General features: G+C 42.3%; 1 protein-coding gene across 2 annotated transcripts; it reads left to right on the forward strand.

Moving 5' to 3' along the window:
- The first annotated feature begins 9,236 nt into the window (after positions 1 to 9,236).
- Positions 9,237 to 15,677, forward strand: hapln3 (hyaluronan and proteoglycan link protein 3). Of its 2 annotated transcripts, XM_080476016.1 has the most exons (6): positions 9,237 to 9,292; positions 9,391 to 9,455; positions 10,467 to 10,621; positions 11,908 to 12,321; positions 14,252 to 14,554; positions 14,632 to 15,677. In XM_080476016.1, exons 3-6 carry the CDS (start codon positions 10,471 to 10,473, stop codon positions 14,907 to 14,909), a joined length of 1,146 nt encoding a protein of 381 aa, XP_080332142.1. In that variant the 5' UTR covers positions 9,237 to 9,292; positions 9,391 to 9,455; positions 10,467 to 10,470; the 3' UTR covers positions 14,910 to 15,677. The 2 variants fall into 2 exon arrangements, with proteins under 2 accessions (XP_080332142.1, XP_080332143.1); XM_080476017.1 differs by lacking the exon at positions 9,391 to 9,455 and having other exon boundaries at positions 9,238 to 9,292.
- Positions 15,678 to 16,732: the final 1,055 nt, after the last annotated feature.

Below are 16,732 nucleotides of genomic sequence, written 5' to 3' on the forward strand. Positions count from 1 at the left end.
AAGCCTGCAAGAGAGAAATCAAATTAAAATGGATTTTTACGCTTCTACTGGACACGACGTGACACGACCTGCCGTATCATCTGCTCCACCCCGGCACCGTATTCCAAACCTTCCCACCCCATGAATTATGAATTATGGGCTTGTGCAATATTATACCGTGTTTAGTTTTGATAACAATGAATAATAATTTGAGATCCTTTAAAAATGCATGAGGGTGTAGCAGTGCCGCTGAGAGGTCGCAGTTAGATGCCGCTCTCAAACACTGTACAATATTTATGATTGTTGCAGGCGTTTCAGGAAGTGGCCGTCCTCGTTCTACACGTACGTCCGCATGCGTTTTATTAACTAATGTCTGTTAAAATCAACTAATTTGACTTTAATGGTGACATAGCTTCTCTAGGTTGATATGGGTATGTTGTTCCCCTCCTGTTCTGGTTTTCTATGATCAAAAATAAATGTGTTTTTTTTATGGTATTATAAATTCATTTCTTGCTATACTGACTGTTCATAGAATTTTTGACTGGTTTTGAAGCTTTGTGGTTTTTTTTTATTCCAGTATTGTGTTTCTGAGAGGACCTCATGTTTGTCCTTTGTATCTTAAGAAAAAGAAAACTACTAAATAAACCTGGAAAAAAACAAAACTGGAGTGTGATTTGCTTGAATAACCTAATCTGTGTGTGTTACTGGATAAAATATATTGAGGCTTTATTAATAATCATAAAGCTGAATTAATTAGAGCTGTTTTCCATTTAAAAAGGTGGGAGATCAAAAGACCCCGAGTACTGAGGGTCGTTTTGCCTGTTTAGCATTTAAACCCCCTCCAGGGGCCTAATCTCTTTGTAGCACTCTGCAGCCTTTTTAAAGGTTCCTTCACCCGAGATGCCATCTTCTCGTCTCGCTGCAGTCCGTGAAGGTCACAACCAAACAGGGAAATCCCTCTGGAAGGTTGAAGGTGCTCAGTAATAGAAAGAAACATTCAATTACACTGTGAAGGGTAAAAATCTGGTGTGTTTATCTAACAACACAATCCCCAAAGAGAGAAAAGCTCTCATTTAACAAAAGATGGTGCCTTTTGTGAAGTTCTTCTTTCTGACTTTTGTCCCCCCCCCCCCCCCCATGGGAGGATAAATTCCCAAGATAATGTAAAAACATACAAAACATGTCTAAAATGGTAATCGACCATCAGAAAACTATCCCACCTAAAGACACGACGCCATCAACTCCTGGTTTTAATTTTTTAAATCCTCCAAATATCTTTTTCTTTCAGAACAGTTGCTGGTCTGCTTAATGGCTGAATTCTTACTTTTATGAGTGGAAGTCTTCATTTTTACATCATGTTTGGTTATTATGTCGTGTCGCTCTGTCTGAATTGACGATAAAATGAGAATCTCATAGAAAACATTATGAATATAAACTGACACAGTAAATAAAAGGTTAAGGATGAATTGAAACTATTTGATAAAGCTAATAAGTATTGAGGCAAGTTATGAAGTCAATGGAACATTTTACTATTACTTGGTAATTCTAAATTACATTTAGGTGTGTGTGTGTGTGTGTGTGTAAGATGGTCTGTCTTTGTGTGTGTTTGTCCTCTGATGGTGTATCGTGCTTTTCACACGCGTGCGGCTGGGTTGGCCTCCCAAGTTGGACACTAATTTGGATCATATTGACAATAGAGCTCCTCTGGGTATTAACAAGGTGATGGAATGTGAAACCTCTTCATCTTAAGATGGATACTGAATTAACCAGCCATGTGCAAAACTAATGTGAATCGAGGAAAATGAAGCGGGTTTGTGTAGCTGTTCGGATCATGAAACATTCAATCCTTTTTGAAATGGCGGCCTTTAATAAAATACACCTTGTCGAGTAAATGACAAAATATCACTCAAAGAAACATAACCCAGAATTCAAAGTAAAGGAGCAATAAAACACATGGAGACTGTGCTGTTGTCTTTCTACAGACATTTAAAGAGCTTCTTCGGACCTTCAGAAGAAAGCCTCTGGATGTCCTTGAGCCTCACCTAGGATAAAAAAAAAAGACCTTCAAATGCTTTTGAATAAATTATTCCCTTTCAGGAACATTATCTTCAGTCTGTGTAGATTTCAAACATGTGCTGATCTGCGCAGGGTGGACCGCCCCAGCAAACCCGACCCCAGGGGGCAGAGTCATTCGCAAGTAGGTCTGGAGTGGTAACATCGTATACCTTTGTGTGGAAAAATGCTCTGTGTACACAATCATGAGTGAACATACAGAACTCCACTTTCATGGTTTTTTTTTGCAGTGGATTAAATCATCTAAAATCCAGTCATGTGCACTCGGTCTCTTTCTTCTATTTTTTTTTTTTTCAAAAATACTCTCTTAGACACATCATTCAGTGCCATCTGTGAAAGTTTGACCATTGTAACACATAGTGCCAAAATGTTTTATCAGACATGTTGAGATTTGTCAAAGTGCTTTTCCTAATGGGGTATAAGGGTGTTTGCACCATATTTCTTCAGGTTGTGTCAGAAATGGAGTGAAATTGAATCTGAGCGGCTGCACTTCCATCTCCGCTGTGCAGCTTCTCCCTCTTGTTTTCGTTTCCTGGTGTGAGCTGGATGGACGGAGGCATCGGGGCAAAGCAGGCAGGAAACTGGAGGCACCGCGATCGGGTCTGAACAGGAAGGATCCTCTCCTGGAAAACAGCCTCTATTTTAAGTCAGGTATGCACACAGACGGCTTCTCCGGGGACGTCGTCCAAACCAGAGGAAAAATATGTTATTTCTCTGTGAGTGTTGACTTGATGGGAGATGAGGGGCTCTTACAGGGCGATGTTCATAACTACACCTCCTACTTTGGCGTTTGTGAGTTTCAGCTGGTGCAAAACTTGCACTCGAGAGTCATAAAAACAGAACTGTGGTGTTATTTTGTTTGTTTGGTATTACAGTTCATTTTGACTCCCTATCTTTTAATCAAGCTGGGAACTGTCACCCCGACCAGTACTTCAGTCTGCTGTCCCTCTTTTATGGACGTCTTCCTCTCTAATCACCGCAGTCCTTCTGAAACCGCACTCGCACACCTTTGTGCGACTGAGCGGCCCTTCCTGGTGAGAAGTCTCCGCTAATGACAGCGTGCGGCTGCTCGTACTAACACGATCACCTCCTCGCCTCCTCAAACACACACAAAGAGTCATCCCTTCTCCTCTTTCGTGTCCTCACCACATTCTCCGGTTCCAGGGTCTGCCCACCTTCTCGGGGCCTTGAATGTGACTGCCTTGCAGAAATTACACCCCTCTGAAGCCGCAGTCGCCCAGCAGTTCACAGAAGCTGCTGGTATTTGGGGCCCCGGGCTAAAACCTTTCATCTGGGACTTTGGGAAGAGCAAGCGCTTTTCAAACACACTGGGGAGATAATGGCTTTTGGAGACGCACAGGGAGGGGAAAAGGCTGAGAGCGGGGGGGGGGGGGGGGGGGGGGGGGGCTGTGGACGCTCACAGACACTGTGGGATGCTTTCAGGCCAAAGCTGGTTTACTGACGAGTAATCAAGCCACTTCCTAAAATTTGGGGGGTTTATAGTAAATTTACGTCCGGGTTAAGACCGGGTGATTTAATTATACATCCTTTGGGCCAGATTTTAGTCTAAGGCCCATTGTGAGACGAAACTATTGGGTTACACATCGATAATAGTAATACGCATGTGCTGATACCATTTTTTTCATCCACTGACTACAAGTATTTCCAACTGCTGATACGAAGAACAGATCTGTTACTCGACAACGTCGCTGCAATTCTCACAAATACTTTGACCTTGTCTGATTTCCATTAGAAGCTCCACATTTGGAATGAATCTAAACGTGATATGATCTGTTGCCAAAGGCAACTTGCCATCCATCCATCCATCTTATATACTGCTTTTTCCATTTTAGCGTCTTTTCAGGAGATGATCCCAGGTTGCTGTTGGTTTTGTTTTTACAGTGGGTACCTAAAAGATAAAAATAAAAACCCTATGCAGGCGAATCATGTTACAAAGATGGGTGGATGACAAGGATACTGACAATGCATTGGTTAGGTCCAGAATTGTAACTTCCCATTATCAGGGTGACTCAATGACTGCCTAAGAAGTCTTCAACTGATTCAAAATGCTGCAGCGAGAGTCCTGACAGGAACCAGCAGGAGAGATCGCATCACTCCAATATTAGCTCCCCTTCATTGGCTTCCTGTTAAATCTAAAACAGCATTTTTTTTGTTTTTTAACCTATAAAGCTCTTAACAAGACTCCATCATATCTTAAAGGGAGGCTGACACACTCTCTACTTTTAAGGTGAGGCTCAAGTTTGTTTGCTCATGTGGAATCGTTGACTCTTTCTCTGTAAAGGTGCCTTGAGATGACTGTGTTGTGTTTGGCTATATAAATATAATTCAACTGAATTAAATTGACGAATTATCAATGTATATATTTTTATTTTTTTTATACCGACAAGTGAACCTGGTAAAGACCGACACGTCATCACACGTCGGATGATGATCTGAGGAAGACTGCAGCCGAAACATGTCGGCAAGGAAAAAACATCCTGCTTCATTTGTTGGTAAAAAAAAAAGAAAAGAAACTAAAACATATGAATTCAACTGAACTGGACTGGACTGAACTGAATATTGACCATGGTTCGGAAGTAGAAAAGTTCCTCCTTGAGCAGCACTGAAGGAGCCGGCTGAATTGTTAAGGATCATAGCAGAGAGGGGGTTTCCTCTCATAAAGCCAGATGTCTAGCAGCTGTCCTTCCAGTACACATCACAGAACCAGGTCAAGAGCTTTTCAAAAAAAAAAAAAAAAAAAAAAGAAGTTTGGCTGCGCAGGGAACTCCTGGTTCCAGGAGTGCAGCCCAGAACTCGTGATGAGGAAGCCTGGAGTCGCGTCACCTGCTGCAGGGGCTGCAGCTTTTAACTAACAGGTGGTGAGAGCATGACCAGCATGTTTGGCCTGGACTTCATTCAGTCCCACAGATGGAACTGCAATGATATTAAGGCTGTATTAAAAGTCTAGCGGTGATACTGTGGTTAGTCTGAATTAGGGAGCATGCTCTTTCTGCAATATGGGTTTCTTCCCACAGTAAAAACAAAGAAAAAGAAAAACGTGTTAAATGGAGGCTCTAAATTAATTAATGTGAGTGTGTGTGAGTGTTTCTCTGTGTTTGCCCTGCTGGGGTTGGCTCCAGTCCCCTGAGTCCATACCTTATGTAAAGCAGAACAGAAGATGATTAGAATTCCTTGTTTTTGTATTTTACTATGTGAGTTGAATGGTTTATTTAACCATGACAATGTGGAACATCCATCCATCCATCCATCCATCCATCCATCCATCCATCCATCCACCTCTCCTGTGATGCTGAACCTGTCACTCTGTCAGTGACTGAGAAACTCTCCGTCTCTTATGGGTTCTTGTATCTGTGACTTTCTTCTTTTGATGGTTTTTCTATACATCTGAAACTATGTTACACCAGTATCATGTGAGTGTGAACAACAAAGCCTGTTTAACATCAGCAGAGCTGTCTCCAAATGCAGCCTGACGGCGGGACGAGCTGCGAGTCTCGCTGTTGCTCGGGGTGAGAGGAACCTGAAGGGTGAGTCCTGTTTGAACCCAGCATAAACATTTCCTTTCAAAGCACCTCGTTTTAGTAGAGATGAAGACGGCACAGGGAAGAAGTGGAGGAAAGAAAGAGAAGGAGCAAGAAGATCTCACAAAGAAAACCCAAACACTGTATTCAGTGTCCATGATTGTAGGAGAGATATACAAAACTTCTATCTGAGCCTGAGCCAAGAAACGTTTTGTGTCATAAAACTGTAGTTCCTTCTGTGGCGAACGTGTAAACAATGTTTTTATTCCATGTCACTGTCAAACTATGTGAGTCTGGTGTGACCCAAGACAACAGCTGAGTTTCCACACCATGTAGGTTTGTAGACAGAAATACGATAAGTAGCAGTTTGGTTTGTGGATAGAAAAAAAAAACAGCGAGGAAGGATGAAAGGAGGAGGAGGAACACAACAGGAAGACACTGAGGGTAACCTGGCACGAGAAGTTCAGCTCCGGGCAAACCGCAGCCGGGGTGACAGTGCCAATGATCTCGGTCTGGGATTCATGCCATTAGATGATTACTGCCTTTTAGCCGTGACTGTGACATTAATGTAGCTTGACTGTTTGCAGAGTTCCCTAACCTCAAAAGCCCTTTAGTCAATCAGAAAGTCAAAGTGTTGTTCTGCTTTGATGAAGATTTATGCTCCTTCAGGACCCACTAGATAAACATTTGTGCGGAGGGGAACAGGATGATCCCCCTGACCTCCGCATGGTTTAAAGTAAACTAACTCCATCCATGTTTGAGTAAATCTCTTTGAAACGATTGAAGGTAATCTGTCAATGCCAATAAACCAACATTATCTATGGTAAATAATACGAGGATCACGTCGAGGTGTAGTAATTAGTGCCACATTTTCTACTGGTACTCCAGTTTCATTACAAAGTCCAAACAGTGTAACCCCCCCCCCCCCCCCCGAAATAACAGATGAATGCCTCATCTATATGTAATGTGAAGAAACTATAATTATAAACATAAAAATCAATAGAAACAAAAGCTATGCCAATGTTTATGCATACTATTGCAGCATAAAAGTGTTTGGATCAAGTTAATTTCAACCGTTATTATGAAAAAAGCTACAAAATTCACTTTTTAAAAAGTTTTATTTTTTGTTGTTCCCTCCAACCAGGCATTGCATGTTCACCCCCGTGTCTCCCTGTACTCCTCCCATGATATTCTAGTTGGTGAATTTAACTTGTGTTACCAATATTCTTTCTAAACTGGAGCATGATAAAGAAATTATAAGTAGTTCTGAGCTCGGGAGCAAAAACATGGACATGTGGTATATAAACAAGTGCTATGGTATTTCTTTTTAAACCTAAAGGAGATTTTAAAGGAATCCTGAACATCCTGATTGTCTTCCAAGGAAGCGAGCTGCCTTTTCTTTTGTCATTCCCAAATCCAGAAATACACCCCCTGGGCTGAACTAGTGGTAGGTTTGGATTTCTGTTGTGCTGGTTGAGTGTCAGTCAAGTCACAGAAAAAAAAACCCAAACCTCATGGTGGCTGCAGAGGGCTGACCACAGAGGAACACTTTGCGTGCAAGAGTGCAAAACTTTAGTGTTCAGGCCTCTGAGCAGTGGCTCTTGTGGAGGACGGCTGTGTGGTGCCAATAACATGCAGCGCAGTGCCCGTGTCAGGAGGGCAGCGTCCATCTGCACCGTGATAACCCGCCCCCGCTCAGATATTCAGGCGACGCCACAGCAGCGGCACATTTTCAAGGGGCCCCAGTGGAGAACTGGAATTGCTCCTGTTTTTCACTGTGTCTGCTATTATTGCAGTTAACGACTGAAATATGAGTTCATGTGGCAATATTTGCTGTGTTACTTGAGGCCGTGTCAAAACAGAGGCAAGGAATGAACTCGGTCAGCCTCCGCATACCAGGAGGACAGAAGCTGCCAGCCTTTGGAAAAGCTTACAGTGAAGGTTATTGCACTTTTGCTTGTGTTTTGCAAACGACATGAATCATGAATAAAACAATCCAATGGACAATTCAGGCGTTTTTTAAAAAATTGTTTTCTGAGGTCAGATCGTTCGGGGATGCAGCCGCTATGGAAAAGACACTAAAATACACCTGCATTGTTAACCATTAATGAGGATTTTCCTCTGCTTTTAAACCGACCTCAACCTCGTAAAATTGACTCATATTGTTTGTGATTAAAGTAAACGTCAACCCACAGTACACTGGACCTGCTTGCACTCTGTGGCAATGTGACCTTATAGCAGGGCAGTTATGATGGATTGTTGTACAACAACATTTTGTCCTTTGACAAGATCATTCCTTTGATTTGATTGTACAGACTGGGAGGGATACGAGGCCAGGGGTCACCTGCATTGACCTGATAAAATAAGTGATTTGAATAGCAGACTTCACCTGGATGCAGGATGGTATCAGTTTAACACTTTCCTGTCAGTTTTCATCGGTCACATATTCTATGTTACTTATTACAGTCTGTAAAGAATCGTGATAAAACTATTAAAAACATAAAGATGAGATGCAAATGAAAAAGTATGAATGGAGACACCATGCGGAGAGCCTTCAAAACATACTTGAGTACAGTAATTGCAATTAGTTCATGTTCCACTGCTCACAGCCCACATTGGGAACAATAGTGCCAGTGTCACCGTCTCACTGTGGCACTGCTGTGAAATTTATAGACGTAAAACCAATGGCCGCAATTTTTCAAAACACATTTCCCCTTTCAGCCTTTTAATGTATTGCATATGTAGATGAAATAGAGGAGGGGTGTCAAACATGAGGCCTGTGAGCCAAAACCAGTCGCCAAGATGCTCCAATCCACCAAACCACCAAACACATGTATTTCTGAGGAAACATTGATTAACAAAACCCCCCAAACAGATTTCTTAAGTGTAGCAGACACAACACAACGCTGAGACCCGAGCTGAGATATCAGTGATGCTGCCAAGAAAGATAACAAACTGGCGATGGCCTCAAAGCCATGTTGTCAGGGTGAGTTGGTAAAAACAAGCATAATTCAACAGCTACAAGAGAAGATTTTTGGACATTTCACTAAATTTTGCACCAGAAGGTTTCATTAAGATGAGCTTTATCTTGAAATTGTTCAAATTTTTGTACGTATTTGTTTTTGTGAAAATATATACATTTTGTGAGGCGGCTGTGGCTCGGCTGGTCTGTTGTCTCTCAGTAGGAGGTCACAGGTTTGATTCCCTATCTGTCCATTGTCAAAGTGCCCTGGAAGTGAGACACTGAACCCCAAATTGCTCCCAATGAGTGGATGGAGAGCCCCGGTCAGCCTCCTCCATTGGTGTATGATTGGGTCAATGTGATTAACAATGTAAAGCACTTTCTTCTGCTCAAGCGGTGGGAAAGTATTATATAAGTGAACTCCATTTACCATTAAAAAGGGCTTAAATTGTAGTTAGTTTTGGTATTTATTGCTGATATGGAGAATTCTTAGTTTTTTATTTTGAAATCATGTTAAGTTTAATGTGCAGGATCTTCACATTGCTGTGTTGTTACCGATACACGCGCGGTGTGAGCTGCTGGCTCGTGAGCGATGATGTCACACGCGTTCACCTCAGATGGGATGCCGCGCGGCTCGTGACGTGCGCGCGCGCTCCTGCAGGACGGTCCCAGCCCGAGGCTGCGGAGGATGAGGAGGAGAAGAGCTGAAGACAGGCGAAGGACGGACAGCCGCCTCTCTGTGAGTGACTGCTTCTTCTCCACATTCTACCGACTTATTTATCCGATTCATCCAACCCGGCAGACATTCCTCTGTCTTATTGTCTGTTTGACATGAAGGTGGGAGCTCCTGTGGATTGACTTCAGTGAAGTGGAGGATTAAATACTACTACAGCTCTCTCTGGGTATGGAATACAATAAATGTGGATATTATCGATTAAAAAAAGAAAAAAGAAGCCTTTTCGCACAATGCTGAGATGATTTAAGTTAGTAAAGTTCACTGGGATACATACAGTTGACAAATTCAATATTTGTCCAGCGACTGAACTGTGAGAAAAGTTTTTCTTTATGCGGGAAATGAATATTTACTGGACTGTCAAACGTATTGTGATGTAACTCGGAGCATGTGTGTAAATATTGGTTATTTATTTGAGCAGAAATATGTGTTAATTCCTTGTATTCGTCACAGAGGATAATGCTTTTCGCCATAAAGACAAAACATTGAGTTAAGTATTATATAATAGTGGACTGCATGACTGCCACGAGTATGTTTTATAAAGCTACGTGTTAATATGTTTTTTTCTGAACACTTTCGATGATTGGGTTTAACTTTTAACCGCTGCTTTATTGTTGACAAATGATTATCAGCGTCAATCAAAGTTATAATTTAATTCTGGCACCATTGTTTATGTATTTCACGTCATTTATTTAGCTTGAGACCATATTCAGTGACTTGTTCTTTCAAATGATAAATAGTAGATTAATGCCATTATTGAATATTTGTGCTACAAAGTGGGACAGGTGCTTTTTTATGTATCATTATTGTGTGATTTTTTTTTTTTATTCGTGAGAAAGAAATATTTCTGCTTCATGTTTTATCCTCTTTGCCATGACCAAATAATAATGCAAGTCATAGTATATATGCGTTATTTAGTTTCACTTTAATGCATCTTTTCTTTGTCTTTGTCTGCATCCTGCTTTTATTGATAAAACACATTGTGTTAAATAGAAATCCAGTGAAAGATTCCAAAAGGTAAAGCTGGTGGAATATTGTATATACATTATATAGAAAAATGTTTATTTGGGTGTGAACAACCTAAAATAAATCTTGAAATAGTCTTCACAACCCTCAGGAGGTTGCCATTTCCCAGTATTTCAATATATTGGAAGTTCTTTTTCTTTTCTTTGCACGTCAGATACATGACCATGCTCAGTCTGCTGCGCCCCCTGCTGGCCGCCTGCCTGTATCTGCACCTGCTGCTGCCGCTGCCCGGTGCTCTCTGCAGGATCCTCCGCTACAACAACGGCTTTCATTACCAGGACATCAACAACGGGAACGGCAACGGAGAGAGTATGTGCGTGTGTGTGCGTGAGAAGGAAGGGGTTTTGCGCGCGTGTGTGTGTGTGTGTGTGTGTGTGTGTGTGTGTGTGTGTGTGTGTGTGCGCGTGTGTGTGTGTGTGTGTGTGTGTGTGTGTGTACATCATAACACAGCTGGCTGGACGTGACCTGGAAGTGGGAAGACAGCCATAATTCACAGAGCTCCGGCTGTCAGCCACAGTTACCAAAACAAACTCCACTAGTGACTGATGTGGGTTTCTGCTATACGTAATGTGTGTGTGTGTGTGTGTGTGTGTGTGTGTGTGTGTGTGTGTGTGTGTGTGTGTGTGTGTGTGTGTTGTCCTCCACATCTGTAAACAGATCTGTGTTTCTGTGACTCTTTTGAGTAGATTTTGCAGCTGTGGTTAAAAATTTACAGTCACCATGAAAGGACTTCCAGGAATGTTATGTTTCATATTACAAGTGTTATTTAAATTTTTTATTGGAAGAGGGAATGTACAGTTGGAAGTGAATTAAACTGGTTTAATTTATGACTGATTAGATGGTCAATCAGAAGTAAAGTTGCACAGTAATTGTGTTTCCGTATCTATAACAGCCAGATTTAATGAACGGCATGTGACACATATTTATTGAATCATCAGACAACAAAACTCATATTGTAATTATGGCACCGCAGAAAAAATATCAAGACAGAATCATTCCAATAGCTTGGTCAAAGCCCTCATGGGGTCAATAACATTATTCCACAGGTTTGATCCCGTGTTGGACTTCATTGATCTCTCAATCTCTGACAATTAGTCGCAAATACTTCTTTTTTTTTTTTTTTTTTTTACATCAAATTCCCTCAAGTTCTCTTCCAAACAGTGTCAAATGTGTATTGATCCGCCCTGCACTCGAGGGCTTTTCCTGAATCTAGATCAATACAAAGACTCATGCAGGATTTCCACCAACAGCAGCATCTCATCGATGTGCAGCAAATATTCATTGGATATAGAAAATGTTATTTAAATCACCAATATGCCTTTTCTTCTTGGGAATATACACTGGAAATATGTAAATATACAGAAAATGTAGTCAGACATCCTCTCAAAGATTCTTAAACACAATAGTAAAGAAAGCACACGTTTAACTCTTGATCATTGCAAATGTTTTGTCACATTTGTTGCTTTACCCAAATGGAAATAATAATAATATATGATAATATATTAGGAAATCTTATTAGTTTTCAATGATGATAACAATGTTTTAATCTTGTTCTTCAGGACGTAACATTTCTGATGCTTTGTTCCCTTTTCCAGTCTATTTTAATGGAGTTCGTCTCCACGTGGAATCCCCCGAGCCCTCGGTGTCGGCCACCAGAGGAAGCAGCGTCACTCTTCCCTGCCACTTCCACTACGAGCCTGAGCTGACCTCACCTCGCCGGACCCGAGTCAAATGGTCCTGGCTGCCCGCAGCCGCCGCCGCCCCCGCCACCGCCCCAGCCCCCGTTTCCCATCAAAGGTTCGCCAGGGAAACAGAGGTCATGGTCGCCATGGGGAACCGTCACCGCAGCTACGGCACCTTCCGGGGCCGCGTGCGCCTGCGACGCTCGGCGCCCGGGGACATGTCGCTGGTGATCAATGAGCTGCAGCTCAACGACACGGGGAGATATCGCTGCGAGGTGATCGACGGGCTGGAGGATGAGAGTGTGACGGTGGAGCTGGAGCTGCGAGGTGAGACGTGCGAGGAAATTCATGAGCCGGACTAGATGGTCGTGATGGATTTGAAAGAGTCTGAGGTGTCTGACACACAGGAATCTGAAATTGCCTTCATTTGTGACGACAAATGCTCTGGAAACAGAGTAAGTCAGAGTGCAGCTGCAGCCCTGGACGTAGGCCGAGAAGTCTGGGATTAGAACTTCGGAATGTACATGCGCATAGATTACAAATAGATTATTAATCCCAAAAACAAGCTCCTTACAGCAGGGCTCATTTTAATTCAGGGGTCACGTATGACTCAACTCAACTCAACTCAACTCAACTCAACTTTATCTATAGAGCACTTTAAAAAGAATCACATCTGAAACAAATTGCATTGCAAAATTGGAATAAACACCCAATAATAAAGTAAAATAAAAAGTGATAATAAAACAGGATTAGGATTTCAAGCTGAATCAACAGCCAAGGAATAAAAAATGGGTTCTAAGATTATTAAGTTTAAAAATAGACCGTGAAGGAGCTTGTCTGATGTGCAGTGGTAACTCCAAAATGTAGGCGCAGCGACAGAAAAGGCTCCGTCCCCTCAGAGCTTCTGTTTGGACCTCAGGACCTCCAGGAGCAGCTGGACAGCTGACCTGAGGCCGGAGTGTAGAGGTGAAGCAGCTCAGAGAGCGAAGGCAGGGCGAGACCAGTCAACGAATTAAAAAACAAATAAAATAATCTTAGAATGCTGCCCAATTTCATCTTGTGTGGGCCGAACTAGTAAAATAGAGACACAATAACCTTTCAACTTAAACTTTAATTTGAGCCAGCATAAGAGACGGTGGAGTTAGGATTAGGGGGCAGAGACAGAGAGCAACAAACAATCAGGTATAAATCCACCGGCGTCAGACCGATGGAGGCAGGATCGAATGCTCAAACGTTTGTGAGCGGTGGCACATCTGAAAACATTTAGAACAACTGAACTAAAGAATCAGACAATTTTCTCTTGATCTGCGCCAAAAGATCATCTTCCTGTAACAGGAAGTCAAATAGCTGGTGAGTCAATCCTGCTTTTTCTTATTCTGCATCCAATTATAATCTGTGTGCAACCTGCATCTGCTTTGCATGTCAACTGCAACTAGCAGGGTTATTTAGGGTAAATTTAACATTATTTACTGCTTAAATATTTCAATAAAATACGAAAAAAAACAACAATAAACCCTCAAAACTTTTTCCACTTCAGCAGTTTGACCTGATCGACCAGCTGTATTTGTGTGGATCGGCCCGTCTTTTGTTTTGGAGTTCTCCCTCTTGTAGCCAGACTGTCACTAGGCAGCTAAAGAATGCAGCCTTAGTGGTTGAAATCTCATCCAAAACTTTGACTCGCTTTCATTATGTTTTGGTAAAAGTAATATTTTTGAATCACAACAAGGTGGTGACGTTTATGAGCGACGTGAAAGAAAGTTCTTCATGGCTGAGTGCAGTTTGCAGAGGGTCTAGTTATGTTTTGCAGATTGCATTTGTGTCCTGGTTTAACCTCATCGCTCTCATAAAGTCATAGTTTGGTCTGCCACGTCCCAGTCGTTTTTGCGTAAAACCTTGAATAAATCCCACTGCACATTCCTGACTTATCACTAAAAAAAAGGGAACAGACAGAGTTTGTGTCTGCTCGTATTTATCTTTGAAAAGCTGGATCATCAGGCACAATGTGAGGCCGAAAACACACCAAGAAGTAATATAATATCCGAATTATACAGCACCAGGACTAGAAATACAACTCCGAATCAACATTTGCTGTTACGTAACAAAACAGCTGCATGCTTACCCAAAAAAAAGCTCCATTTAGTCACGATCATAAGAAGTGATAATTGAATCAGTCTTTCTAGTTATGACATCCAGTGTGTTCTCAATTTTCTTGCAATATTGGAGGCTCATGTTTCTCAATTACCTCTGTGATGTTTAGGTGTGGTGTTTCCCTACTTCTCCAAAGAAGGACGTTATCGTTATAACTTCTTCGGTGCCCAAGAAGCGTGCCAGGATCAGGACGCCACTCTGGCCACCTTCGAGCAGCTGTTCACGGCGTGGGAAGAAGGGCTGGACTGGTGTAACGCCGGCTGGCTGGCTGACGGCACCGTGCAGTATCCCATCACGGTCCCACGGGACGGCTGCGGCGGGGAGGACTTAGCTCCCGGCCTGCGCAGTTATGGGCCGCGACATCGTCATCTCCACCACTACGATGCTTTCTGCTTCTCGGCCTCCATCAAAGGTCGGTGCCAGTGCTGGTCGGACGAGAAAGTATCGGTTCGTCACGCCCTCCTCATTGATTTCTCTCTCCTGCCTCAGGCTCTGTGTACTTCCTGAAGCACCCGACCAAACTCAACTTCACCGAGGCGCTCCGGGCGTGTGAACGCGACGGAAGTCAGATGGCCAAAGTGGGACAGCTGCACGCCGCCTGGAGGCTGATGGGATTGGACCGCTGCGACGCGGGCTGGCTCGCCGATGGGAGCGTCCGTTATCCAATCACAAAGTCCCGGGCTCACTGCGGCCCACCAGAACCAGGTGTTCGTAATTTCGGGTTTCCCCCTCTGCACCTGAAATTTGGCGTCTACTGCTATCGGTAGATGATTTGCCTCGAGCTCGAGACAAATACTCTTCAAACTGGTTGATAAGCTCAGCTCGGGAGGTTAGCATTAGCTGTAGCCTGAATGCAAATGACCAGTTTGTCCCTTTCTGAGCTATTTTAAAGTGATGCTGTGGGGGTCGAGCTCTCTCCACCTTTTTAACACCAACATCTCTGAAGTTAACTACCAGTCAACTACTGCTAAGCTATGATACTTCTAATACTTGACAAACACTCTACACCACACACCCAGGAGTATGTGGACACTGGAACATTTCCTCCATATGTCAATATTGAACTTCCAATTCAGTGTTTCATTCAGCGGGCATTATGATGCTGCTCAAGAGCAACGTCACTCTTCTGTGAAGCTTTCTGCAGGATCTCTTATCGATTCATTCACAACAATATTACAGGCTATACCGTATGTCTGCTCGCGGGTTGTGTTGAAATAATCACGAGGAAAGAAAACTTTCCCAAAAAATCAATCTCTATGATCATTTAACAGGAATTGGAACCAAACACTGAAGTTGGTGGAACAGTGTCTTCACTGTTGCATTAAAGTGTTTTCTTCATCAGAGGGGGAAACCTACATTTTGAAACAACCACACTCAGTTGTAAAGTAAAGACAAAACAGAAGATTTTTGATTAAAGAAAAAAAAAACTCATTCAGGAAGATGTTGTGAGTGAGATTATACAGTATGTGGACATGTCTTTGTCCTCATGCTTTAAGCTGAGGAAGGTGTTGAGACTCTAAAACTAATCATAATCATATTTATTCAATAAAACACACGTCTTGCAATGAACACTGCAGTGAAACATTCACATAGAATCTGAGAGCTTCATACTAAAGCCGAAGGGCACCAGGAGGGTTGCTGGGGTGCGCTTTACGATGCTCCAGTCTGAGATTACACCCTGGCAGATTATTTCCTTCTAATAATGTGAAATTTGTATCCCCTGTTTTTAAATTGTAACGTGTCTCTTTTTATGTGTATGAGGAGGATTAAGAGTAGTGGTCTGTGTTGGAGGAAGCAGAAGCTCTACATTGTGCTCATATTCTAAACTTGTTTATGAACATTTTTGAAGAACAATCCCGGGTCGCGCTACACACATGTACCTTTTTTGTTTTTCATTATGCTTACACTTTTGTACTTTTTTCCCCTACAAATTAATAAAAACACCTCTGTAAAAAAACAAAACAAACATCACATGATACAATTCTTGGAAAAACACTTCAGAAATCCTCGGGTCTCGATTCTAAATACAAGTCTGCCTAATTTCATCTACATATGAGAGAAACAAGGAGATAAAATAATCACCAGCAAACATACATGAGCACAATAATGTTCCCTTAAAAAAAATTGTTGTGTTATTTTGTGTATTAGACCATCAACAGGTTCTTCCTTCAATATTTCGTTCTAGATCCTTTGGGAATAAAACTCGATGCAGCACTGAACCTTTAGATGAGCAGGACTGAGCTGAGCACTGTGGCTCCTCCAACATGTGAAAACAGAGACACTTCAATGATTCTCAGGAGACTGAGACCGTTTCTGTGTGTCGGTGTGTCTGAAGAGTGTTTTGACTGACAGTCGTCCTCCATCATGTGTCCCTTTGTCATGCCCAGCAGGGGAGCTTCTTCTTCCACAAAAAAGCTTTAATATATCCGCCACATAACAGCTACAACTTGTTCCAGCCTCTGGTTAACTTCATGATCTCTCATCATTCATTATGAATTATGAGATCAGAAACAAACTTTATATTTTGAATCGATCTGTTCCAGTGCGTGATGGAAGTACTCATTGTGACCCCACAAGGACAACATGTGCA

The sequence above is a fragment of the Lipophrys pholis genome, assembly GCF_963383615.2.
Source record: "Lipophrys pholis genome assembly, chromosome: 11".
Taxonomy (NCBI): domain Eukaryota; kingdom Metazoa; phylum Chordata; class Actinopteri; order Blenniiformes; family Blenniidae; genus Lipophrys; species Lipophrys pholis.